The sequence below is a fragment of the Microtus oregoni genome, unplaced genomic scaffold (genome assembly GCF_018167655.1).
Source record: "Microtus oregoni isolate MIOR12 unplaced genomic scaffold, Mior012 000020F_ref0000438, whole genome shotgun sequence".
Classification (NCBI taxonomy): domain Eukaryota; kingdom Metazoa; phylum Chordata; class Mammalia; order Rodentia; family Cricetidae; genus Microtus; species Microtus oregoni.
In genome coordinates this window covers 13,551,364-13,579,149 of record NW_024543079.1, presented here as the reverse complement: position 1 = coordinate 13,579,149, position 27,786 = coordinate 13,551,364, and the positions used below count along the sequence as shown (strand labels likewise).

Here is a 27,786-nt window from a genome sequence, read left to right as displayed (position 1 = left end):
ATTTCTCCAATCTTTAAATTAACAAAGTTTAAGAAAATAAACAAATGATTAGAATCAAATGGATATTTCTATTTTCATTAAATCAAAAGAATGGAAGAGGAGCTGGGCAGTGGTGGGGTGGTGGCGAACACCTTTAGTCCCAGCACTAGGGAGGCAGAGGCAGGTGGATCTCTGTGAGTTTGAAGCCAGCCTGTCTACAAAATTCCAGGACAGCCAGGACTGTTACACAGAGAAACCATGTCTCAACAAACAAATGAACAAAAAAAGAAAAGGAAAGGAAGGAAGATGAGAACACAAAGCAAACAAGCCTTTAATAAAACTTGTTTTGGCTGCAGTCAACGTAAAGAGATGTCTTTTGAAGCCACAAAAAAAGATTAAAATAAAGTTTGTTTATGCTAGTTGCTACAGGTGCCAGTCGAGCTGAGCAGAGTGAAGATCCAGAATCGAGAGCCTTCTGCGCTTCTGCCACCTCCCCAACAGCAGGTCCACCTAGGGGGAGTGGCCTGCCAGCGCCTCCAGGCTTCCGGCTAAGAACGTCCAATCACAACAGTAGAGCTCCTCCTGAGGAAGAGGTTGAGGCTAGGAAAGATACTTTCAGGAATTTCTCAGTTGAAAACTTCTGTGGTAAAGTCAACAGGGCTACTCGATTTCTGGTTTGACCATGGACCACTCAGCATGTAACAAGGTTCCTGGTTGTACAAGGGTCAGTGAGGCAGGAAGGGCCAGGTCAGCACAAAGTCACGGGTCCACTCTTCTAATGCTGGGTCCACTTGATGCTCTTGAGATCGATGCCATCCTGCACCATCTCCCAGAGGGGACTGCCAAAGAGAAGAGGCATTGAGTGAGTAAGGACTCAGACAAGAAGCAGCCAACACAGGTGCTCAAGCCCTAAGCAAGAATTTGCCTCCTCTGCCTTTGCCCTGGTGAACCCCAACACAGGAGACGAACAAGCCTTTTCCAGGCTCTCCCTAACTTAAGATACCATCAATGGCTTTAACCTGGAAGAACATCTGGGTATTAGGCCTGAACACCACTCTTTTTTTAAAATATTTATTTATTTATTTATTTTTATTATGTATACAATATTCTTTCTGCATGTACACCTGAAGGCCAGAAGAGGGTGCCAGACCTCATTACAGATGGTTGTGAGCCACCATGTGGTTGCTGGGAATTGAACTCAGGACCTTTGGAAAAACAGGCAATGCTCTTAACCACTGAGCCATCTCTCCAGCCCTGAGCACCACTCTTATACAGGAAATGATACCGAGAAGACTGTGGATAAGACTGTGGATAATGTTGCTTATATGTATGTTTATTAGGGATACCACTTTTATGTAAAATTTATGAAAAAAATATTTACAGCTGGGCAGTGGTGGCGCACGCCTTTAATCCCAGCACTCAGGAGGCAAAGGCAGGCGGATCTCTGTGAGTTCTAGGCCAGCCTGGTCTACAAGAGCTAGTGACAAGACAGGCTCCAAAGCTACAGAGAAACCGTGTCTTGAAAAAAAAAAAAATTTACAAAATTTTGGAAGACAGATGTGCTCTAATGGACAATGGTCTTAAAACCAGATTGACTTTGAGGGTGGTAGCGGTGAGACGACAATTTTGTTTGCTTTTGCCACTGAAGATTAAACCCACACTCAGCCATCTCCTCTCCTGAGTTCCAGCCCTACACCCAACGATTGGACTCTGCAGCTTCTGTTTCTCCAGTTAATTTTCTTCAGTGTTACTGAAGCCCATCCTTTGTTTCTCTTTCTGAGAAAAGGTTTCATTCACAATCTTCCTGCCGCAGCCTGAGGGCTGTGATTTCAGACCTGGGCATGATTCCTGCTTTGGTTTCGTGCCTTCTTGACAACCACTCTGCCACCCAGCTTTGAACCCTAGCCCTTCCCTTGTTATTTGTATGATTGGGATCAAATCCAGGGCCTTTATTGATGTTAGACAAGCAATCTGTGTGCTATATATAAAAACCTAGGATTTTGTTTTGTTTTGTTTTTTGAGACAGGGTTTCTCTGTATAACAGTCCTGGCTGTCCTGAACTAGCTCGCATAGACCAGGCTGACCTTGAACTCACAGAGATCCTCCTGCCTCAGGGACCAAAGGCTTGCCCTGCTAGGACTGCATTTTGAAAACATTCCAGTCAGGGTGGTGGTGTGGCACTTCCTTAATTCCAGCACTTAGGAGGCAGAGGGAGTCCGATGTCTGCGAGTTTGAGGCCAGCCTGGTCTACAGAGTGAGTTCCAGGACAGCCAAGGCTATACAAAGGAACACTGTCTCAAAATACGAACAAACAAACAAAACCTGAAAAACAAGAAGCCAGGGAGTTCTCCTGCCTTCCTTTGTAAAATCTATATCCTCCTTGAACCTGGGTTTCGGCAGCTTGCGTACAGAGAGGAGACAGTACAGTTCCTCTGCAGCATCTGTCTGCAGCAGCCCGTACCTCATCTCCCGGAGGCGTTTCACATGATGAATGCATTTCTCCACGGTGTAGTCCACCTCCTCTTCGGTAGTGAAGCGGCCAATGCCGAACCTAAGAGAACACAGAAGAGCTCTCTACCTGACCCCAGGGTTGGTTTGGTTTTCTTTTTTGGCCAATACTCACTGAGGACCTACTAAACAACAGATAAAGAGAGAGCTAGGGATGCCATTGGTTCAGTGGGTAGAGTGCTTGCCTAACACACATGAAGTGTGGGGTCCAATTCCTGACTGCTTAAACAGGCATGGAGGTGACTTCTGTGACTCCAGCACTTGGGAGGCAGAGGCAGAACAATCAAAGTCATCCTCAGGAGGCAGAGTGGGCTCTGGGAAAGCTACTGGCTCAAAGGAAGAGGAAAAAGAGCACAGACCTACCTTCTAGGTAAAAGCTTCCTAGAGCACAGCTGGGATCAGAATCAACTGAGAAGTTTCCTACACTTACCCCAGATGTGGTGGGCAGAGGATCTGAGCATGGGACTCAGACATCATCTTCACCAATATTCAAGAAAGGGGCAGGGAGATAGCTCGAAGGAAGAAAGCTTGCCTATCACGTATGATTCTCCAAAATGCATAAACCAGGCATGGGGGCACACACTTGTAATCTCAGCTCTCTGGAGCTGGAGTTGGGAGGGACGAACACAGGCGCTGCAGCAGCTCAAGGCACTGACCTGATAGAAGAGTGTGCTAAATCCTCATCAGTGCCGATTGCTCTGAGCACGTAAGAGGGTTCCAGTGATGCAGAAGTGCAGGCACTAAGGAGGGAGACATGAACCTTTAGCCCATAGGACATAGCCAGAGTCACCCCTCCCAGGGCCCTGGAATCACACCCCAGGGACAGAGGAATGTCATGGGCCTGATGATGCCCTGTACATCTTGGGATGTAAACCCAGCCCCTCTGGTACCTATAGCAGATAACTTTCTTGAGCAAGGACACTGTCAAGAGGTGAAAGAGCATGTCAGATCCATGCACTTGATCTGACAAAAGAGCCAGAGAAACTTCTGCATCTAGAGCAGAAAACACAATGTGTGTCTGGCTTACAAATAGCTTGTTTAACTCTGTAAAGACACATACATCTTCAGGCAGGCATAATGGCTCACACCTTTAATCCCACCACTCAGGAAGCAGAGGCAGGAGTATCTATGTGAGGTTGAGGACAGCTTGGTCTATACAGAGAGTTTCAGGGCAGCCAGGGATACATAGAGAGATCCTGTCTCAAGACAAAGAAGATACATACATATTCTAGGTCTTAAAGTCCTCTAAGAGAGACCAGACAGAATGGTGAGCGTCAGCCCATGGCTGGTAGCTAAAAAGTGACCTTTACCACCGTCAGGAAGCTCAGTGACATGTAGGGTACTCAACAGACAAGCTAACTACCTGGTACGACTCACCTCCCTGAGGACAAAGCAACATCCTTGAGTGCCATCAGCAGACTCTCCCCTTCCACGTACGCAAAGGAGAGGTTGATACAGCCTGAAGAAGAGAGAACATGATGATGGCTCTGGGTCTCAGCCTCTGCCAGAACGGAGTCTGAGAGCTGGAGACAGAGCTGGGGGTAGACACGCCTGGCGTGAAAGAGGTGAGTTCAGACAAAACAAAACAGAACAGAACAAACGAACAAAACAAACTTTTGTAGTTAAAAAAATTTTTTTTAGGGGGCTGGAGAGATGGCTCAGTGGTTAAGAGCATTGCCTGCTCTTCCAAAGGTCCTGAGTTCAATTCCCAGCAACCACATGGTGGCTCACAACCATCTGTAATGAGGTCTGGTGCCCTCTTCTGGCCTGCAGACATACACACAGACAGAATATTGTATACATAATAAATAAATAAATATTAAAAAAAAATTTTTTTAAAAAACAAAACCAGGGGCTGGAGAGATGGCTCAGAGGCTAAGAGACTGCTCTTCTGGAGGGCCTAAATTCAAATCCCAGCAACCACATGGTGGCTCACAACCATCTGTAATGAGCTCTGGCACCCTCTTCTGGCCTGCAGGCATACATGGAGGCTGAACACTGTGTACACAACAAATAAATAAATCTTTAAAACAAACAAACAAACAAACAAACCAGAATTGTGGGGCTGAGGAGGGGCCACCAGGAAGGCTCAGCAGGTGACACCTTTACTACACAAGCTTGATAACCTAAGTTCTATCTCTCTAACCCATATAAGAATGGAATGAGAGAACTGACCCCACAAAGTTGCCCTCTGACCTCCCCAAGTACACTGTGGCAGGCATCCCCCATGCACACATAACAAATAAAATTTAAGAAGGAAAACAGAATACAGATTGAAAGGGCGTATCCATACCAGGGTAGTGCTGTTTGGGGTCCCCGTTCATCACCACATCTGGAAGGCTGCTCATTATCTTCTGTACCAGCCGCTCTGCTAACTTAGAGATTCTCTTGTGGTCATACTAAGGAGCAGGTAGGAGAGAAGTAAGTACAGTGCCCACCGGCCAGCTCGGCGACAAGGAATTCCAGAAGCCCTTCTCTACCCAGAAGAGCTGTGCTCCACACAGGCCCTTCTAATGCTTGGTATATGTGGAGACGGCTGCATCTCCAGCACTGTCTGGTGTACAAAAGGTGAGCAGGAGCTGAACACAAGGTTCTAACAACCCAGAGAAAGATGGACTGGCCAGGTGGTGGTGGCTCATACTTTTAATCCCAGCACTCGGGAGAAAGGCAGATCTCTGAGTTCGAGGCCAACCCAGTCTACAAGCGCTAGTTCTAGGATAGGCTCCAAAGCTATAGAGAAACCCTGTCTCGGGAAAAAAAAAAAGAAAGAAAGAAAGAAAGAAAGAAAGAAAGATGGACTGGTAAGTACAAGCGGGGCATGTGTGGGTCTTCAATCACCTCCTTGAGAACCAGGGGCTGTGGCAAGGCAGGTTTTTATTTAACTGTGTCCGTGCACACAGATTTACTTACAGGGACTGAGCCCAAGGCCTTGCACACCCCAGGGAAGCACTCTACTGCTGACCCAGCACTTTACTTTCAGTTCTGATCCAGTCCTGCTATGTAGTCCAGGCTAATCTTGAACTGAAAATTCTCCTGCCTCAGGCTCCTAAGCAGCTAGGATTACAAGGAAAAGATGCCACACTTGGTTCAAAGATAGGATTTCCTCAGACTTCCTTTTCCAGCAGAGATTGGCCTCAGATTGGCCTCAGCAATGCTGAGATGTTTCTGAATGGAAGATCCTGTCCAGGGGGATATTCTGAGGGGGAACTACTGCTCTCTCCAGTACCTACCTCCATCTCCTGTTGCGCCAACTCACAGGCAGCTCCCAGCCCCACCACCAAGGGTGTGGGCACTGTCCCAGATCGCATACCCCGCTCCTGCCCGCCGCCACTCTGTAGGGCCTCCACACGCACCCGGGGCCTACGCCGGATATAGATAGCACCAACCCCTTGTATAAAAAGTTGTTAGAAAAAAGAGAGACACAGGTTAAGCAAAATATTACTTTCTAAAGAAATTAAAATATTATTTCAAATTTTACAGCTAACTTTACCTAAATAAACAAATTAAAAGAACTGGGCAGTGGTGGTGCACGCCTTTTATCTGAGTACTCGAGGCAGAGGCCAGCCTGATCTACAGAGCAAGTTCCAGGACAGCCAGGACTACACAAAGAAACCTTGTCTCAAAAATCAAAGAAACAAACAAAAAATTAAGAAAAAAAAATGAAAAAAGCTACTATTTAGCAAAAATATTTAACATAAATTATGTTACCACAGGAATAATGACCAAGATTATTTTGATCAACTCCCTACCACGCAACAGAGGATTCTTTTTATTCTAATTAATTAAAAAAAAAATTTATGGAGGCAGGCGGATCTCTGTGAGTTCGAGACCAGCCTGGTCTACAAGAGCTAGTTCCAGGACAGGCTCCAAAACCACAGAGAAACCCTGTCTCGAAAAACCAAAAAAAAAAAAAAAAAAAAATTATGTTTTTTTTTATTTGCCTGCAGGTATGTCTGGGTAAGGGGGTCAGAAGGCCTGGAACTAGAGTTATAGACAGGTGTGAACTTCCATGTGAGTGCTGGGACTTGAACCAGGGTCCTTTAGATGAGCAGCCAGTAAACCATCTCTCCAGCCCCAGGATTATTCTTTTTTTTAAATATTTATTTATTTATTTATTTATTATGTATACAATACTCTGTCTGTGTGTGTGTGTCTGCAGACCAGAAGAGGACAGCAGACCTCATTACAGATGGCTGTGAGCTGCCATGTGGTTGCCAGGAATTGAACTCATGACCTTTGGAAGAGCAGGCAATGCTCTTAACCACTGAGCCACCTCTCCAGCCCCATTTTTTTAAAAAATATTTATTTATTTATTATGTATACAATATTCTGTCTGTGTGTATGGCCAGAAGAGGGCACCAGACCCCATTACAGATGGTTGCGAGCCACCATGTGGTTGCTGGGAATTGAACTCAGGACCTTTGGAAGAGCAGGCAATGCTCTTAACCTCTGAGCCATCTCTCCAGCCCCCCCAGGATTATTCTTAAGAGCAAAAAACAGACTGCACATATAATTAAAAATAATCACACACGCACAAAACCCAAATACAAAAAATAAAGTTCAAGAAGAAGAAGGAAGAGAAGGTGAGATAATGACCACCCACTAGCGGCTAGAGAGATGGCTCAAAGGTTTGTTGCTTTTGCAGAGGATCCAGGTTCAGTTCCCAACACCCCCCATGGCAGCGCACACAGCTATAACTCCAGTTCCAGGGAATTCAATGGCATTGCACTCACACAATACACTTAGATGCATTCAAGCAAAACACTCATACACATAAAAAGAAAATAAATAAATCTTTTTTTTTTCTTTTTTCGGTTTTTCAAGACAGGGTTTTTCTGTAGCTTTGGGAGCCTGTCCTGGAACTAGCTCTTGTAGATCAGGCTGGCCTCGAACTCACAGAGATCCGCCGCCTGCCTCTGCCTCCCAAGTGCTGGGATTAAAGGTGTGCGCCACCACCACCCGGCTAATAAATAAATCTTAAAAAAATAAACTCAAATAACTTAAGTAATAATTGTTGGGAGAACGTAATTTATCCTATGTCAATACAATGAAACACCAAACAGCTATAGGAAAAACATTCTTTTATGCTGACAGTGTAAAAACTCTAAAATACATTGTTAGGAATCTGGTGAGATCAGGATTGGTGGCACGTGCCCACATTACCAGCACTGGGAAGGCAGAGCCAGCCTTAGGTAAAGATACAAAATCCTGATGAAAGAGAAGGAAAGAAAGGAAAATTTTGTCAACCCTGCACCACATTTTTCCTTTTCTTTCAGTTTGATTTTCAGAGTCTCAAGAACTCTAAGGTGACCTAGAACTCAATAGGTAATCAAGAATAAACTTTCTCGGGCTGGAGAGATGGCTCAGTGGTTAAGAGCATTGCCTGCTCTTCCAAAGGTCCTGAGTTCAATTCCCGGCAACCACATGGTGGCTCACAACCATCTGTAAAGAGGTCTGGTGCCCTCTTCTGGCCTACAGACATGCACACAAACAGAATATTGTATACATAATAAATAAATAAATAAATATTTAAAAAAAAAAAAAGAATAAACTTTCTCACCGGGCAGTGGTGGCGCATGCCTTTAATCCCAGCACTGGGAGACAGAGGCAGGCTGATCTCTGTGAGTTTGAGGCCAGCCTGGTCTACAGAGTGAGTTCCAGGATGGCCAGGGCTACACAGAGAGAAACCCTGTCTTGAGAAACTGAAAAAAAGACGGGTCTAATTCTAAAGACCTGGTTAGCCTGGAATTCACTATGGAGACCAGACTGTCCTTGAACAGACAGAGATCTACTTGTATCCAGGACATTGGAATTAGAGAACTATATTACCATATCTGACATTTTATTTCTTTTAAGATGTTTTATTAGGTGAGAAAGCAAGATCAGAACATACATAATTTGGGTAAAACGAAGTGGAGGGGCCAGGTGGTGGTAGTACATGCCTTTAATCCCAAAAAAGAAAGAAAAGGAGAAAGGAGTGGAGGGAGGGAGTGTATGGCTGTTCTTAAAAATCAAGAGAACAACTGTGTAAAAGATGGCACGGCAGACGTGTCTACAGCCCCTCACTCAGGACACTGAACAAGGAAGACGGCAAACTCAGAGGCAGGTGGGACCCAATCACAAGACCCTGATGAGGCTGAGTAGATACAGAAGAGATCCCACTCAAGCCGCACTCTGGAGTGGAGTAGAAGTTGGTGTCTGCAAAAAGAGCTCAGAAGACTGTGAGTTATAACCCTGTGGGAACCCTTAGCAGCCAGCATGGTAGGGCAGCTAGTAATATCCCCCTATTTAATGGAAGCTGTTTTGTTTTCACTTATTTTACTTACAGATGTCTAGGGAAAACTGAATGAAGAGAATCCTGTTTCCCTCAGGCAAATTATCATCTATATTCCTTTTAAGGACAGTGTGGAGGGATCAAGGAAGAATGCCAACTGTGCACACAGCATCCACAGAGAGGCAAGTGCTTGGGCTATTGTTGAATGACACTAGCACATTCCAGGCCATTCTGAATATACAACTTGTTTGGAAAGCAGTCACAGTCTCTAATGATTGTGATGAGCGTCAGTCAAAGGGGTTGCTGAGAAGTTCAAGGAAGAGGCAGGGGGCTGGTACCTTTAGGACCATAGAGTTTGTGACCGCTGATACTCATGAGATCAATCTTCATATCGTTGACATCAAGTGGGATCTTTCCAACAGCCTGGGCTGCATCAGTATGGAAATACACCTTTTTGGAATTGCAAATCTTCCCTGATGAATGAGAGAGAAAGACCCATAGCACAGTGAAAGTAAGCTGGCAACAGCCCTGCAAGGTACCATGAATGACTAAGCGACTGTTAGGCATATGGAAGCCCTCTCTGCCTTTCCACCTCCTCCTTTCCCCTCTCTGTGCCTCGCCTGATACCTGCCAACTCCCAGTCTCTCTGCTATTACTCTATAGATCAAGGGCAAAACAACAAACCACACACACACATGCTATGCTGATGCCCAAGATCCTTCATACCACCTCATGTACTATGGGGATACAATATCACCTTTAAATCCTTTCTTACTTAAAAGAAGGAAAGATTAGTGGATATTTTTGCTAGTTTGCATAGAGATTACAAGGTAAACTCTAAATAAGGATAAAGAAAGGACAGATGGTCTTTTCTTATTGTTTTGTTATTTGGGGCAAAAATATGAAATAAAATTAAAAAACAGGCTGGATGGTGGTACACACCTTTAATCCCAGCATTTGGGAGGCAGGTGGATCTTTGTGAGTTCAAGGCCAGCCTGATCTCCAAAGCAAGTTCTAGGATAGGCTCCAAAGCTACAGAGAAACCCTGTCTTGAAAAAACAAAACAAAACAAACATGAAGGGCACTCGACTCTTCATCCTAAAAACTAAACTAGTGGCCATGCTACCTAGAATGCAGTCAGCAAGGCACAGAAGCTCTTCCCTTGTCCGCTTGGCTGTCATCTTCTGTCTGTCCCTGCCCCTTACATGGACCCCAGGGATGGTAAGGGATAACCTATTCATTATACTTACCTATTTCTGCAATCGGTTGCTTTACACCAATCTCATTGTTCACAGTCATAACTGATACCAGGCTGGTATCTGGCTGAATGGCAGCCTCTAGTTCCTAAGAATGTGGGAGTAAGGAGTGTATATGATGCCAAGAGAACTACATGAATAAGAAAGCAGACAACCTTAAGTCTAGAAAAGGGGCCTTTCACTATAACCCTATCTGAACACTTAAATATTAAATAATAGGAGGTTTGGGATGTAGCTCAGTGCTTGCCTAGCATGTGGGAGGCAAAGTTTAATCCCTAGTAATACCAGTTTAAAAAAACCAAGAACATCAACAAATGACAGCACAAGGGACTGGAGACGGCTCAGCAGTGAAGAGCACTTCTGCTCTAGGGGAGCGCTTCTGCTCTAGGGGAGCGCTTCTGCTCTAGAGGACTCGTCCAGTTCCGAGCACACCATGGAGGATCACAGTTCTCTGTAACTCCAGTTCCAGGGGCCTGGATACTTTCTTCCGGCCTCCACAGGCATCAGGCACACAGATGGTACACAGATATGCATGCAGGCAAAACACCCACACACAAAAAGTAGAAGTTAGCTGGATGGCGGCGGTGCACGCCTTTAATCCCAGCACTCGGGAGGTAGAGGCAGGCAGATCTCTGAGTTTTTTTTTTTTTTAAATATTTATTTATTTATTATGTATACAATATTCTGTCTGCGTGTATGCCTGCAGGCCAGAAGAGGGCACCAGATCTCATTACAGATGGTTGTGAGCCACCATGTGGTTGCTGGGAATTGAACTCAGAACCTTTGGAAGAACAGGCAATGCTCTTAACCTCTGAGCCATCTCTCCAGCCCAGATCTCTGAGTTTTGAGGCCAGCCTGATCCACAGACGGAGTTTCAGGACAGCCTCCAAAGCTACAGAGAAACCATGTCTCAAAAAACAAAAACAACAATGACAAAAAATAGAAGTTAGAAAATGGCTGGGCTTGGTAGCACATGTCTATAATCCCAGATTTTAGGAGGTAGGGACAGGAAGAACAGATCAATGCCAGCCTTGGCAACATTGAAACCCTATCTCATGCTCTTTCAGAGGACCTGAGTTCAATTCCCAGAAATTACATGGTGGCTCACAGTCATCTGTAGTGAGATCTGATGCTCTCTTCCGGAATATAGGCAGAACATTGTATACATAATAAACATATGAAATCTAAAAATAAATTAATTAAGAAATGGTGGACTGAAGAGATGGCCCAGTGGTTGGTTAATAGCAACTGATGCAGTTGGAGAGGACATGAGTCCAAGGCTCAGCATCCACACAATGGCTCTCAACCATCTGTAACACCTAGACACTCATAAAATAAATCTTAAAAAAGAAAGGTTAGTTGAGTAGGTATTGTAGCCCATGACTATAATGCCAGCTCTTAACAGATTGAGGCAAGAGGATCAGGAGTTCAAAATCATCCATAGCTACATGGTCACCTGATGCCAGCCTGAGATTCACAAGGCACTGTCTCAAGGACAAAAAAGAAAAAAGAAAAAGCTTACATGAGATCTTAACTAGACCAAATAACCAAATCCCGATTTCAAGCTGCTACTGAGCTACAGAAGTAAGAGCAGTGTGATCACGGTGTGTATACAACATGGAGACAGGACAGAAGCACAGATTCAAGCCTGTTATTTGTAGATGGGCTCACTCTGGAGTCCAGTCACCTCAGACTCTGGTGATCCTCTTGTCTGAGCCTCCAGAGTGCTGAGTTTAAGGGCGAATTCCCCTTTATCTAATCTACACTAATGTATTTGTGTTTGTTTTTGCAGTTGTGGGGATCAAGCCTATAGCCTGTGCATGCTATGCAAAAATTCTAGCCAGGTAGTGGTGGCACGTATCTTAAACCCATCACTCTGGAGGCAGAGGCAGGTGGATCTTTGTGATTTCGAGGCCACCCTGGCCTACAGCACTAGTTCTAGGACAGCCAGGACCACACAGAGAAACCCCGCCTTAAAAAAAAATTCTACCACTGAGCCATATCACCAATCACCATGCTTCCTTTATAGGTCAACACGAATCATCAGTGCAGGGAACAATGAGGCCAGAGCTCATCTGTGGTGTGACTCCCTGACATCCTATACTCACGTCCAGTAGCTCCTCTGTGGTGTGACTCCCTGACATCCTACACTCACATCCAGTAGCTCCTCTGTGGTGTGACTCCCTGACATCCTACACTCATGTCCAGAGCTCTTCTATGGTGTGACTCCCTGATATCCTACATTCACGACCAGAGCTCTCCTGTGGTGTGACTCCCTGACGTCCTACACTCATGTCCAGTAGCTCTTCTGTGGTGCTGTGGTGTGACTCCCTGACGTCCTACACTCATGTCCAGTAGCTCTCAGACAACAGGATCACCAAAAGAACTAAGAGGCAAGTTTTCCAGAGAAGAGCAGTACACATTCAGAGAACATAATCTCCTTCTCGGCGGGTTTGTTCCATGCTCCATTCTCACCATTAGCTCAACTTTGAGGCTCCACCCAACGCTGGAGACAGACTTACAGGATTACTCCAGTTTTGTCCCTCATGCCTAGCATAGGACTCCTACCTTTAGGTCAATGATCCCACTCTTCTGCACTGGGAGGTATGTGACCCGAAAGCCCTCAGCTTCCAGTGAGCGGCAGGAATCCAGCACACATTTGTGTTCAGTCTGGGTGGTGACGACGTGCTTTTTCCGTGACCTGTAGAACCTGGCCACTCCCTAAAAAAAAGATGATAATTAAAAAAAGGACAATATACAGAGGTAGCAAGGATATGAAGCCTATTTTTTTTTGTTTTGGGTTTTTGTTGTTGTTGTTGTTGTTATTGGTTTTTTTTGAGACAGGGTTCTCTGTAGCTTTGGAGCCTGTCCTAGAAAACTAGCTCCATGTTTGGATATAGCCTTGGACCTTCCCCAAAGCACGTACCTTACCCTCTCTGAGGAGTGGATGGGGCGGGGTAAAGGGGTAGGTAAAGGGAATGAGAGGAGGGGAGGGAGTGGGAACTGGAATTGGTATATAAAATGAAAAAAGATAATTTGTTTTCTTTTTTAAAAAAATAATAATAATTTAAAAAAAAAGAAAGAAAACTCGCTCCATAGACCACAGCGGCCTCAAATTCACAGAGATCCACCAGTCTCTGACTTCCGAGTGCTGGTATTAAAGGCATGCACTACCACTGCCTACCATGAATCCTATTTATAAAAGTCTTTCTGTGAGTGTCTGCTAAAAAGCCTCAAGCAAGCCGGGCAGTGGTGGCGCACGCCTTTAATCCCAGCACTCGGGAGGCAGAGGCAGGCGGATCTCTGAGAGTTCGAGGCCAGCCTGGTCTACAAGAGCTAGTTCCAGGACAGGCTCCAAAGCTACAGAGAAACCCTGTCTCGAAAAACCAAAAAAAAAAAAAAAAAAAAAAAAGCCTCAAGCATGCTAAAGATATTCTATGTCACAGACCAAGTTCCTACTCACGTATGTAATATTTTTAACATTTTAAGAAATTATAAAGATAGGCTAAGAAGAGCTCTGGACGTGAGTGTAGGATGTCAGGGAGTCACACCACACTTGAAATTTCAAGTGTAATAAAATAAAGAATGAGAACATTTATTTTACTTAAAAGACAAGCAAACAAACAAAAATCATAGGCCACATACCTATAGTTTCAGCACTTAGGGGGCATTTGCAAAAGGAACCACCTCGGTCTACAGAATAAGTTCTGGGTTACTTAGTGAGACCTTGTCTTTGAACAAACCAAGGAACTAACAAAAGGGAGGGAGTGGAAAAGAGAGCGAGGGAGGAAGTAAGAAGGAAAATAAACATAATGGAGTGCAATAGCCTGCAGTCCTTGTACTATGGAGGCCGAGGAAGGAGGATCATTTGAACTCTAAGTTTGAAACCAGCCTGAGCAACATAGTGAGATATCATCTCAAAAAAAAAAATAAATAAAAATAAAAAGTGTTTGCTGTACACACATAAGGACCTATGAGGTTGGAGCGACGGCTCCTACGGAGAACCTGGATTCTGTACTCAGCATCCACTGGTGACTCACTACTGTCCTTGACAGGGCACCCGACACCCTCCTGGGGCTCAGAGGGCACACAAGCATGCAGGCAAAATACACATAAACTAAAAAATAAATGTTTTTTTTTTGAAGTTTAAATAAACGACCTGGGTTCTATCCTAGAGCCCAGTGTTCTTGCCATCCCATTTCTGGGGAAGCAGAGACAGGAGAGCCCCAGTGACCACCAGCCAGGTAGGACAGCTCAGTTAGTGAGCACCTATGCAATGAGAAACCCTGTCTCAATCCGGCTGGTGTTCATGAGGGTGACACCCGAGGCTGCCCATGCAGGGTGATGACTTTCACTAGTAAATTGTTATTTATTTATTTATTTATTATGTATACAACATTCTGCCTCGATGTATGCCCGTATGCCAGAGAAGGGTGCCAGATCTCAGTACCGATGGTTGTGAGCCACCATGTGTTTGCTGGGAATTGAACTCAGGACCTCTGGAAGAGCAGCCAGTGCTCTTAACCTCTGAGCCATCTCTCCAGCCCCCTAGTAAATTGTTCTTGATTCAGTAGTTAAGGAGTCTTTTCCAGGTTTCTTCTGCATCTGTTTTGCAACATGGTAAGTTTGGATGTCTCTTCTGTTTTTATGTGAGATGTTCTTATTGAATAGTGTATGTTTGAGGGTTCAATCCCTAATACCATTCAGGAATTTTTGTTTGTTTTGTTTTTGGAGACAGAGGTTCTCTGTGTAGCTTTGGAGCCTGTCCTGGAACTCGCTCTGTAGACAAGGCTGGCCTTGAACTCACAGAAATCAGCCTGCCTTTGCCTCCTGAGTGCTGGGATTAAGGCTGCATACCATCACACCCAGTTTTGCTGACCTATTTATAATAGTTGAGAAATGGAACCAGCCTAAATGTGCATCAACAGATGAACAGATAAAGAAAATGTGGTACATACACATGGCATTTAATTCAGTCATAATGAAAAATAAAATAATAATATTTTCAGAAAAATGAATGAAATCAGAAATCATTATGTTAAGAAACGTAAGTCAAATACAGAAACAAATTCTGGGCCAGTGAGTCGGTCCAGCAGGTAAGAGCAATTGCCAAAAGGCAGACTGAGTTCATCCCTGGAGCCCATGATGGAACCATCTACCACAGTTATTCTCTGACCTCAACATGTGTACTGTGGCACATGCATGCAGACATACAAATTAATCAATTAATTAATTATAAAACACAAATAACATGTTCTCTCTCTCTCTTTTTTTTTTTTTTTTTTTTTTTTTTTTAGTTTTTCTGAGACAGGGTTTCTCTGTAGCTTTGGAGCCTGTCCTGGAACTAGCTCTTGTAGACCAGGCTGGCCTCGAACTCACAGAGATCCACCTGCCTCTGCCTCCTGAGTGCTGGGATTAAAGGCGTGCGCCACCACTGCCCGGCAACATGTTCTCTCTTAAGTGGAATATGGTTACACGTGCGTGTGTGTGAATATAGACATGTGTGTGTGTTTCTAAGTCACAAAGGTAGAAAAGGTGCCATGAAAAGGGAAAAGCAATCTTTGTATATATGTGTCTGTCTGCATGCTCATGGCATGAGGACAAGAACGTGTGTCTGGAAGTCCTGGGACGGCCTCTGGTGTCAGTCCTCACCTTCCACTCTACTGGAGGCACGGCCTCTTTGCTGCTTGTTCTGACCTGCAAGGCCCTGGAGCGTCTCCTGTCTTCACCTCCCAGCGAGGCACACACACACTATTATACCCTGCTTTACCTGTGCTCTGAACTTGCACAGCAAGTACACTAACCACTGAGCACCTCCCCGGCTGGAGAGACAATCGAGGTGGCGAGGGGAGGAAGGGAGCAAGGGAAGGTAGTGAATATAGATGACGTGAAAGAGAAAGGAGAGTTTGTGAGGGATGGCCAAAGGGACCAGCAAGGATGGAGCAGGGAAATGCGGGAGGCGAAGAAACAGGAGTACAGTAAACTGGCATATGTGTATGAAAATGCTGTAATAAAACCCATTACTTAGTATGCTAATTTAAAAATCAATTTAAAAAATTGACTGTCATATCCTGCCAAGACAGGGTAAGATAGTTTTTTTTTGTTTGTTTGTTTGTTTTTGTTTTTCGAGACAGGGTTTCTCTGTGGTTTTGGAGCCTGTCCTGGAACTAGCTCTTGTAGACCAGGCTGGTCTCGAACTCACAGAGATCCACCTGCCTCTGCCTCCCGAGTGCTGGGATTAAAGGCGTGCGCCACCACTGCCCGGCTGGGTAAGATAGTTTTGAAAAGTTTCTTGCCTTTAAAAATGGCTCTTTTCCTGATTGTGCAGAGGGCTGTTGTCTGGGACGGTGATCTGTAAGTTTTTTCCCTTTTAAATAAATAACCATTCTATTAATCATAATTCCAAACTTGTGCGGGATTGTTTGTGATTTATGCCTTCACACTACCACCAAGCTCTAATTGGGTGTTAGTTCCCCTGGAACTAGAGTTACAGACAGTTGTGAGCTGTCATATGGGTACTGGGAATGGAACATGAGTCCTCTGGAAGAGCAGTTAGTGCTCTTAACCACTGAGCCATCTCTCCAACCCTCCCCCACAGAAAATTTTAAGTAAATAATAAATCCTTAAAAAAGGAGACATTAATATTGTCAGGTGCACAAATGATTTTTCAAAAACTAAAAAATTTAAAATGATAAAAATGAGGGCTGGAGAGATATCTCGTGGTTAAGAGAGACTACTGCTCCTGTAGAAGACTCAGTTTGGCTCCCAACACACTCACTGGGTGGCTCACAGTCATCTATAATTAGCTCCAGGTGGTGGCGCACGCACTCGGGAGGCAGAGGCAAGTGGATCTCTGTGAGTTCGAGACCAGCCTGGCCTACAGAGCTAGTTCCAGGACAGGCTCCAAAGCCACAGAGAAACCCTGTCTCTAAAAACCAAAAAAAGGGCTGGAGAGATGGCTCAGAGGTTAAGAGCATTGCCTGCTCTTCCAAAGGTCCTGAGTTCAATTCCCAGCAACCACATGGTGGCTCACAACCATCTGTAATGGGGTCTGGTGCCCTCTTCTGGACTGCAGGCATACACACAGACAGAATGTTGTATTGTATAAATAAATATTTAAAAAAAAATTAGCTCCAGAGGGATCTAATGCCTCTGACCTCTGAGGACACTGCATTCCCATCAACATACCTACACACAGATACACAAAGTTAAAATAAAACACTTTTTTCATCTCAGAAAAGCCCGGTACAGTGGCACATGCCTTTAATCCTACATTCAGGATGCAAAAGCAGGCAGATCTCTCAGAGTTCAAGGCCAGCCTAGTCTACAGAGCAAGTTTGGGTAAGCCAGAACTACACAGTGTCAAAAAAATTTTTTTAAAAAGAGGCAGGATATCAGAATAATAACTTATAAGTAGTACAAGTGGTACAGCTGACTTTAGCAAGCTTGAGAGTCTAGCTGTCCAATACCAAAAACTAAATAAATAAAAAAAATAGACAAATAAATTTGCTAGATCTAAGTAAAACGTGATTGCATTACATTGTATGAAAGATCACCATGCCGGGTGGTGGTGGCGCATGCCATTAATCCCAGTACTCAGGAGGAAGAGGCAGGCGGATCTCTGTGAGTTCGAGGCCAGCCTGGTCTACAAAGGGAGTTCCAGGACAGGCACCAAAGCTACAGAGAAACCCTGTCTCAAAAAACCAAAAAAAAAAAAAAAAAAAAAAAAAAAGAAAGAAAAGAAAAAAAAGAAAAATCACCATGACTATTAAGAGTGGAGGGCTGGAGAGATGGCTCAGTGGTTAAGAGCATTACCTGCTCTTCCAAAGGTCCTGAGTTCAATTCCCAGCAACCACATGGTGGCTCACAACCATCTGTAAAGAGGTCTGGCGCCCTCTTCTGGCCTTCAGGCATACAGACAGAATATTGTATACATAATAAATAAATAAATATGTAAAAAAAAAAAAAGAGTGGGACACTTGCACAAGGCATCTGCATGCCCCAAATCTAGAAAGACTGAAACCAAAAGACCAAGTCCAAATGAAAGGCACAGAAGATACCAAAGCAACAAGTACTCAAAATACAGAGGAATTTTGTAAACAGATCTAATCAGAAAGAAAAGGGAAAGCTGGTAGGAATGTGGCCTTGATCAGGCAGTGAGAGCAAACTAATCCCTGTGAGCTTTTGTGAACCCAAAACAAGTCACAGTCACCTGAGAACAGCAACCTAGCTGAAAAAAATGCCCCCATCAGATTGGCTGTAGCCAATCTGTGAGGCACTTTGCTTTATTAATGATTAACGGAGAGGGCCTAACACACTGTGGGTGGAGCTACCCCTGGGCCGGAGGCTCTGGGTGATGTAAGAAAGCAGGTTGAGTAAGCCAGGGGAAGAAGCTGTAAGCAGTGCCTCTCCATGGCGTCTACTTTCAGTTCCTGCCCTGAGCTCTCTCCCTGACTTCTCATCAAGGACTGTAACTTGTAAGGTGAAAGGCACCCTTTCCTCCGAGCTGCCATCAGTCACGGTGTTTTACCATGGCAACAGAAACCAAGATAGTTACTGCATTCCACTTTTTTTTTTTTTTAAAGGACGAACAACCTAAAAAAAAACAAACAGTTACTGGTCTAAGAGCTACCCACTGCCACACTGAGCTCAGACCAATAGGATAAAAGACAATACAGACACAAAGGGCTGAAGAAGAGCTCGCAAGACTCCTCAGTAGGCAAAGGTACTTGCCTAGTGACTTAAATTTGATACTCAGAACCTGAGGAAAAGTGGAGGAGATTTCAGGCTCTACAAAGTTGTCTGATGACTCCAAAACAATTCCTTTTTCTTTTTTTGATTTTTCGTGACAAGGTTTCTTTGTGTAACAGCCATAGTTGTCCTGGAACTAGCTCTGTAGAGGAAGATGGAATCAAACTCACAGGGAGATCTGCCTGCCTCTGCCAAGTACTGGGATTAAAAGTGTGCGCTACCATTGCCTGGCTACAATTTTTTTTTTAAGGCAAAAGAAATAGGAATGAGTGAGTAGTTGGAAAAAATACATCAATGAGTCCAAACGATAGAGAAGCACTAATGTCTTTTTTTTTTTTTGTTTGTTTTTTTTGTTTTTGTTTTTCGAGACAGGGTTTCTCTGTGGTTTTGGAGCCTGTCCTGGAACTAGCTCTTGTAGACCAGGCTGGTCTCGAACTCACAGAGATCCGCCTGCCTCTGCCTCCCGAGTGCTGGGATTAAAGGCGTGCGCCACCACCGCCCGGAAAGCACTAATCTCTAAACTCAAGAAAGCCCATAGATAGTTTCTGTCTCCCTTCTGTTTCCTCCTGACCCTCGTCTTCCCAAATGTGCCTCGCATGCTGGAAGTATTCCACGATACAACGCCCCCTCAACCCCGTCTCTTACCTTAATTGCTATGTTGTTGGACTCAGTCGCTCCACTAGTAAAAATGATCTCTCGAGGATCGGCTCCGATCAGAGATGCTACTTGCTGTAAACCAAGAGCCAAAGATACACAGCTGAGTCACAGGGCAGGAGTGGGGCTGCAGACACAGCGAGAACTGGGTTCTGCAGCAGCCTTCTACTGCATTCCACCTGCCGCCAGGTCGGATGCGGGCTGAACAAGGAACTGACTGTTACAGCTCCAGTATGCTAGCCTTTCTCCATTCTAGGACAGGCTAGTGAGAATGCCAAATGTAGCTCAGGCGGTAGAGTGCTTGCCTGATATTTATGAAGCCCTGGGCTCATTCCCAGTGCTGCATATACCAGGTATGATGGTGCATGCCTGAAATCCCAGCACTCAGGAAGCTGAGGTAAGACAGCGGCCTGAGTTTGAGGCCAGCCTGGAACACACAGTGAGGTCCAAGCCGTCTTAGACTAGAGTGTGAAACTGATCTTAAACAACCAAAGTAGGGAGCCAGTGAGGTGGATCAGTGGGTAAAGATCCTGCTGCAGAACCTGGCAACCCAGGTTTCCTGCCCCGAGATCCACAGAGGAAGAAGACAGTCTGCTCCACGTTGCCCTCTGGCCTCAACACTACATACTTTGGTACATATGTGTACACATACATGCACCCAAGCAAGCACAAAAATGCATACATACACATTTGTAACTTTAAAAAAATATTTTTTTGCCAGGTGGTAGTGGCACATGTCCTTAATCTAATCCCAGCACTCAGGAGGCAGAGGCAGGCTGATCTCTATGAGTTTGAGGACAGTCTGATCTACAGAGTAAGTTCCAGGACAGTCAGGACTATGCAAAGAAACTCTGTCTCAAAAAACAAAACAGCTGGGTAGTGGTGGTGCATGCTTTTAATCCCAGCACTTGTGAGGCAGAAGCAGGAGAATCTCTGAGTTCAAGGCCAGCCTGGTCTACAGAGCAAGTTCTAGGACAGGCTCCAAAGCTACACAGAGAAAAAAAAAAAAACCCAAAAACAAAAAAAAAAATTTCTGCTTGGTGTGATGGCACACATCCTTTAATCCCAGCACTCCGGAGGCAGAGGCATGTGGATCCCTGTAAGTTTGAGATTTAAGGCCAGCCTGGACCACAGAGTGAGTTCTAGGACAGCCAGAGCTATTTATTACACAAATACTATTACAAAAAAACCCAAAAACAAAACCAACAAAAAAATTCTAACAAAATGTCAAGTAAGGAACTGGAAAAAATGGCCCAGGCATCAAGTCACTCGCCTTTCTCACAGAGGACCCAGTTTCAGTTCCCAGCATCCACATGGTGGCTCCCAATCATCGTTAACTCACAGTTCCCAGGGATCTGACAGCCTCCAATGGCCTTTTCAGGTACCAGGTTCATACATAGTACAAACACACACATACACAAGCAAAACATCCATATGCATGAATGAAAAAATAAGTAATTTTAATAGTAAATTTTGTTTTTAAATAATTTTTTTCATTTATTTTTGGTTTGGGACATTTATGCCACAGTATGTGGGTTTTGGGGGATCAAACTTAAGTCGCCAGGTTAAGGTACCTATGCAGGCATCACACCGTCCCAAGAAATGTATTCTTTTTGTTTTTTTGTTTTGTTTTTCTATTTTGAGACAGGTTTCCCAGTAGCTATGGAGTCAGTCCTGGAATTCACTCTGTAGACCAGGCTAGCCTAGAACTCACAGAGATCCGCCTCTCTCCGCTTTCCAAATGCTGGGATTAAAGGCATGCGCCACCACCTCCCGGCTATGAAATGCATTTTAAAAATATATTAACGGGCTGGAGAGATGGCTCAGAGGTTAAGAGCATTGCCTGTTCTTCCAAAGGTCCTGAGTTCAATTCCCAGCAACCACATGGTGGCTCACAACCATCTGTAATGAGGTCTGGTCCCTCTTCTGGCCTGCAGGTATACATACACACAGACAGAATATTGTATACATAATAAATAAATTAATAAATATTTAAAAAAAATATTTACTGAATTAAGTACCTTTTGAGCTACGTGATAGCTGTTAACCTTTACCACCACTGGCTCATGTAATTTACCCAATAACCTTACAAGTATGAACCATTTCACTTTCCACTTGATAGGTGAGAATCTTAAGGCTTAGAGAAATGAGGTGATTTGCCTGAGGTTCTTCACCTAGTGCATGAGAAGTAATTAAACACCTGCAATCAAACTCTCAGAAACAAAACCATTTCCTAAGAAAGAATGCCTCCCACAGGCCACCGAACCTGACTCCCAAACGCCAGAGAGTCCTTTGTGCTAACCTGGCGAGCATGTTCCATGGCTGCCTCGCTCTCCCAGCCGTACGCATGAGTCCGAGAATGTGGGTTCCCGTAGTAGTTCACAAGGTATGGGAGCATGGCATCAAGTACCCTGGGGTCCTGAATACAAGAGAACCGGTCAGTCTTCTTGAGCTCATAGTGAACTCAGAACCTACTCCATCCACTGATCACCGCCCACCTCGCTCGGTAAGTTTCCAGTCCTTGGATGCTGCCTGCCTTCTTCCACCCTCCCACATACGAATCAAGTATTGACCTGAAATACCCCCCACTTCAAAACCACCTGAAATCCCACTGCTCTACCAATCCCTCAAGCAGTTTACAAACACTGTCTTTAATTTTTCTTCTATTTATTGATTGAAAGACAAGGTCTTATGCAGTTGTAATTTTGCTGCTGAGTATGGTGGTGCAGGCCTTTAATCCCAAAGGCTGGGCGCATGCTGAGCAAGTGCTCTGCCATTTACATTCCCATCCCACCCAGTCCTATTCTTACAACTGTTGCTACAGATGACGCCGTTCCTGCCACGAAATGAGTTACAAAGGGCTGTGACTTGCCAGTGTGGTAGCATAAACCTTTAATCCAGAACTCAAGAGGCAGAGGCAACAGGATCTCTGTGAGTTCGAAGTGAGCCTGATCTACAAAGGGAGTTAAGGGAAGTCAGGACTGCACAGTGAGACACTGTCTTGTCTGTTTGTTTGAGACAGGGTTTCTCTGTATAACAGCCCTAGCTGACTTGGAACGTACTTTGTAGACCAGGTTGACATTGAAGAGACCTTGTCTTAAAACAATAAATAAACCATGGCGCATGCCTTTCATCCTCACCCCTGCATTTGTGAGGCAGAGGCAGGCAGATCTCTGAGTCCAGCCTGGTCCATAGATCAAGCTCTAGGACAGACAAGGCTACACAGAGAAATCCTATGTCAGAAAATAATAAATAGATAAATAAAGCCAGTGTTGGCATTTGATGAAATCAGGCAAACATCCTTCCATACACATGAATGAAAATTTGTATTCATAATGGAACTGGGCTGGATGTAGTGGCACATGCCTTTAATGCTGGCACTCAGAAGACAGAGGCAGAACTGTGAGTTCAAGACCAGCTTGGTCTATAAAGTGAGTTCCAGGACAGCCAGCGCTGTTATAGAGAAACTCTGTCTCCCAAAATCAACGCCCCTCCCCCCAAATAAAAAACCAAAACCAAAACCAAAAAAACCCAAAACAACAACAAAATAAAACTAAACAAAAAACCCAACCAAACCAAACCAAACCAAAAAAGGGACTGGGCCATAGCTAGCAGGATATCTACTTAGCACCAAATTACTAGGTTGTTTTTTTTTTTTTAAACAAGAGTCTCAGATTCAAGAGAGATAGCTGAGAGACCACTTAACTATGGCTGCTCTTCCAGAGGACCCAGGTTCAATTTCTAGCATTAACATGGCAGCTCACAAGGGCCTATATAACTACAGTTCTAGGGGATCCAACACCCTCTCTGGAATCCACAGGCACTGCATACATGCAGCACACAAACATAGGCACTTACTTGTAAGATAAAAGAAATAAATAAATGCAATCGCGTGGATTCCTGACTAGTCTCAGACTGATGAGGTAGCCAAAAATGACCTAAGAGTCTAATCTTCCTGCCTTTGCCTCCCCAGTGCTGGGATTATAGTAATTCAGCTTTTTTTGTTTGTTTGTTTGTTTTTGTTTTTTGGTTTTTCGAGACAGGGTTTCTCTGTGGCTTTGGAGCCTGTCCTGGAACTAGCTCTTGTAGACCAGGCTGGTCTCGAACTCACAGAGATCCGCCTGCCTCTGCCTCCCAAGCGCTGGGATTAAAGGCGTGCACCACCACCGCCCGGCCAGTAATTCAGTTTTATGTGGTGCTGGGGATTGAACGCAGGGCTTCCTACATTCCAGGCAAGTACTCTACCACCTGAGTGACAGATCCAGCTCAGCAACTTTTATTTCATGCTTACCATGTGTTAGACTAGTATATGTTTTCAGTTCACTTAACACTTGACCAAATTCACACAGTTATTACATGGTAGTCCTGCTAATTCCAGAGCCCATGTGTGTGTGTTTGTCTGCGTTCTTTTTTCGTTCCTGCTTCCTCCTTTCCTTTTTACTTTTACATAGGTTTGAGATCTCTATGTGGTCCAGGCTGGCCTGGAGCACTCTTAAACTCCGGGTGCCACAAGGTCCTGCTCCAAGGCCTGAGCATTCACTGTTAACTACAACACCAAGGTCAATAGCTTAAAAAAAAAACAAAAACAAAAAAAAAACAAAAAAACAACCAAAAAAGCAATAAAGCCTTTTCTGGTGATCAAAAATCTAAACTCCTGATTCTGGCTCCCTTTTCTAGCACATTTAATGGTTCTCAATCCTACAGAAATCTAGCCTTTCGGTGAAATGTGTTCTTCTAACCTTTTGTCCCTTCAAAAAGCCTCGAGGAAAGCTGTCCTTAGTCCTTACCAGAGGCGTTGTAGCCTGCACATCCATATAGAGAGGTCGCAGCACTGCCTCTGAGGGTACAGCCGAAAGGAGAGCATTATCTACAACGGACAACAGAGTGGAGGGGAAAATGAGAAACGCTGCAACTGTGGACACAAGGTACACAAGAAAAAGATAGTCAAAGTTGCTTCGAGGTGAATTATGGAAGGTTGAGGTCGACCGTCAAAGGAAAAGAAAACAACGCGCGGTAAAAGACATCTAGGAAAGTTATAGGCTCAAGATTCCTGAAGGGACGCCGGCGGCAATAGGGAGCAATCTTCACACTATCCAGCGGAGTGGGATGCGCTCTAAATAGCAAAAACACTTATAAATGAAAAGCGCAGGTTCCTTTAATAGCGTCAAGGCTGGAGGAGCCTCGACTAACATCTTTAACAGTTGGCCGGGAGAGATCTGAAAGATGAGATCCCGGCTCAGACGTGGCAGGATGTAAGGGCCGAACCGAGAAAATGTGAGAGTAAGCAACGGGAAGGTTTAGAGTCTGGAACCCGGCGGGCAAGCTCCGCACCAGTGCTGTGCGTAGCAGCAACAACGCAACCGGTTCGGACAGCCAGGGTGAACGGGCCCTAAACGGAAGGGGAGCGTACCGCGCAGGCGCAATCCCCGGGTGGGCGCCGTGAACCTCGGCCGGGCCGCAGCGGCAGCAGCCCGTGCCGCCCGCCTCCAAGTGGCTCGCAGCATGCTGGCAGCAGTAGAGCCCACCATCCACAGCGCTTCAAGTCCTCAGCCCATGCTCCCGGAAGTAACTGGCCTGCGCTCCGGAAGCGATCGGACGGGAGGAGAGCGCCCTCCGCCTAGCTTTCGGTGTGAGACGTAGAGCCTAGCGAACGCGGCGGCGAACGAGGTGAGGTGGGGCCGGAGCGACCCGGCGTCACGCGTACGGGATCCGGGACCGCGAGAACGGGTGTGGGGGCGTGCTACGGTCTGGCTTCGGGCCTGGGTCCTGCGGAGCCCTTCCGTGAGCCGCTGGGTGACGCCGCGACTGGCGGCCGGGCCCTCACTGTCCTAGCCCTCTCTCCCAGATGCCGGTGGCCGTGGGTCCCTACGGGCAGTCCCAGCCCAGCTGCTTCGACCGTGTGAAGATGGGCTTTGTCATGGGTTGCGCCGTGGGCATGGCGGCCGGGGCGCTGTTCGGCACCTTCTCCTGTCTCAGGTGAGCGTCGCGGACGGGACTTCCTGGATCCCTCGGACGCGAGAGCACACTTGGTTGTGGTTGGAAGCCGACTGCTTGGGGATCTGAGCTCTAGAGTCAGAATGGCTTTCTGACTCTTTTGTAGTTCAGTGACCTTAAGCAAGTTAGAGGCAGAATTTCCTCAACTGTAGTCGAGGACAGTACTTTAGCTGTACTTTGGAAAAACCAATCATATTAGTATGCTTTACATATAATCTGGCATATCGTCGTCAATCGTTATTGTTGTATGGCATTTTAACTTCCAACTGTGTTGAGCCGCTTTACTATCCTCAGAATAAGTTGTAGAGATAAAGCCGATAAACTATTGTACTCCAGTGTCCTACCTCTGAAACAATACTGTTGTTCTAAAGGCCATCTCCACATTGGGATAATGTACATATATATGTTGCTATTTATTCGGTACGAGCTAAATATCTTGCTAAATAGTGCAGTTACAAAGTTTATAAATGTAATGATGTCTGCTTTACAATTTACACATCTATTACTGTTCCTCCAAAGGGGGGTGAAGAGTAACATTTTAAGAATGACAAACCAGGCGCACACATTTAATCCAAACAGTCTGGAGGTAGAGGCAGAAGGATCTAGGAGTTCAAGGCCAGCCTGGTGTACAGATGTGCCAGGACAGGCTCCAAAGTTACAGAGCCCTGTCTCAAAAAATAAAACATGCTGGGCCGTGGTGGCGCACGCCTTTAATCCCAGCACTCAGGAGGCAGAGGCAGGCGGATCTCTGTGAGTTCGAGACCAGCCTGGTCTACAAGAGCTAGCTCCAGGACAGGCTCCAAAGCTACAGAGAAACCCTGCCTGTCTCAGGGAAAAAACAAAGACAAATAAGGTAAAGGGATTGTCGCTTTTAATGCTTGACCTACTTCAACACTGATTATAGAGGAAGTTAATTCAGATCTTTCCTGTATTTTTATTCCTACATGACCCCTTCTTGTTTGCCTCTTCAGGATCGGAATGCGGGGTCGGGAACTGATGGGCGGCATTGGGAAAACCATGATGCAGAGTGGCGGCACCTTTGGGACATTCATGGCCATCGGAATGGGCATACGATGCTAATCAGGGCAGTGACTGCCTGCTACATCTATACTTTGCCATCCATTTTGACCCCTGTACAATAAAAGTTTTTTCCTTCTCACAGACTATTTTTACTTAAGACATAGCATTTGAAAGCATATACCAAGGATTTAAGAGATTACTGAGGTCAGTGTCCACATGGTTACTTAACTCGAGTTCCCTGGGATCATCTTGACTCTTCAGGCACACATGGTGTACCTTGAATACATGCAAACGCATCACTAATACTTAAATGTCTTGCCAGAATCGTTGGGATACAAATTTAATCCCAGTACTCTGTAGATGGGAGCAGCCATTGCTAGATAGACTGGTTGAAAAAGTGTTTAAATTTGAGCTAATGAGATGTTTCCCACTGGATAGTGATGGTAGGCAGAGGAAGGTGATCTCTGTGAGTTAAGAGGCCAGCCTAGACCACATACCCTAGTTCCAGGATAGCCTCCAAAGCTACATGAAAACTGTCTCGAGATACAAATATTCTCACAGATCCTGGCTCACTGTACTCAGTGTATTAAATATTGTAAACATTAATCCCTTGATGGTACACAGTATACAATTTGAACAAGGACACACAGCAAAATGACCTATTAACCAAATAAAATTGTATATCCTGAGATTTGTCTTTGCAGATTCATGTCTGATATGAAAAACAATGAACAGCCAGTTTTCTTGACTGCCTATATCATTTCACTTCTACTAACCATCCTCACTTCAATATTGGATATTTTAATTAATTAGCCTCCTCATAAAATCCTGTTTATTAGCACAACCCCACTGTCATGAAGTACAGACTTAATTTGACTGTTTCTTACGGATTTTGATTACTCTTCAACTGTATTTCAAACAGAACTTGATTAGTCAATAAACAAAAATGTGATTTGAGGGCACATGGAAAAGTAAATTAAGACTTTAGATCTATAGATTTCCTTTTTTTAATTTATTATGTATACAATATTCTGTGTGTATGTCTGCAGCCCAGAAGAGGGCACCAGACCTCATAACATGTGGTTGCTGGGAATTGAACTCAGGACCTTTGGAAGACCAGGCAATGCTCTTAACCACTGAGCCATCTCTCCAGCCCTCCTTTTTTTATTTTTAAAGGATTTATTTATTTACTATGTATACAACATTCTGCCTCAATGTATGCCCGCATACCAGAGGGCGCCAGATCTCAGTACAGATGGTTGTGAGCCAGCATGTGGTTAGTGGGAATTGAACTTAGGACCATTGGAAGAGCAGTCAGTTGGTAACCTCTGAGCCATCTCTCCAGCCCAA

General features: G+C 44.9%; 2 protein-coding genes across 2 annotated transcripts; one reads left to right on the top strand and one right to left on the bottom strand.

Moving 5' to 3' along the window:
• Positions 1–286: 286 nt before the first annotated feature.
• Nfs1 (NFS1 cysteine desulfurase) lies at positions 287–24,966 on the bottom strand. The gene is made up of 13 exons (XM_041670727.1): positions 24,833–24,966; positions 24,210–24,289; positions 21,725–21,841; positions 19,414–19,497; positions 12,586–12,738; positions 10,012–10,105; positions 9,100–9,234; positions 5,718–5,875; positions 4,781–4,886; positions 3,865–3,946; positions 3,144–3,227; positions 2,441–2,530; positions 287–818 (listed from the first exon to the last, which is right to left on the bottom strand). The coding sequence occupies exons 1-13, from the start codon at positions 24,948–24,950 to the stop codon at positions 755–757; spliced, it is 1,365 nt and encodes a 454-aa protein (XP_041526661.1). The 5' UTR covers positions 24,951–24,966; the 3' UTR covers positions 287–754.
• On the top strand, positions 24,945–26,572 carry Romo1 (reactive oxygen species modulator 1). Its single transcript, XM_041670728.1, has 3 exons — positions 24,945–25,089; positions 25,268–25,398; positions 26,388–26,572. The coding sequence occupies exons 2-3, from the start codon at positions 25,268–25,270 to the stop codon at positions 26,494–26,496; spliced, it is 240 nt and encodes a 79-aa protein (XP_041526662.1). The 5' UTR covers positions 24,945–25,089; the 3' UTR covers positions 26,497–26,572.
• Positions 26,573–27,786: the final 1,214 nt, after the last annotated feature.

Bases quoted from the DNA above. Each gene is read 5' to 3' on its own strand.
- Nfs1 (XM_041670727.1), bottom strand. From the start codon at position 24,950: ATGGTGGGCTCTACTGCTGCCAGCATGCTGCGAGCCACTTGGAGGCGG. The intron at 24,290-24,832 runs GTACGCTCCCCT...TGTCCGTTGTAG, and splicing joins CCGGGGATTGCGCCTGCGCG to ATAATGCTCTCCTTTCGGCT. The intron at 4,887-5,717 runs GTAGGTACTGGA...CCTGCTCCTTAG, and splicing joins TGGCGCAACAGGAGATGGAG to TATGACCACAAGAGAATCTC.
- Romo1 (XM_041670728.1), top strand. From the start codon at position 25,268: ATGCCGGTGGCCGTGGGTCCCTACGGGCAGTCCCAGCCCAGCTGCTTC. The intron at 25,399-26,387 runs GTGAGCGTCGCG...TTGCCTCTTCAG, and splicing joins GGCACCTTCTCCTGTCTCAG to GATCGGAATGCGGGGTCGGG.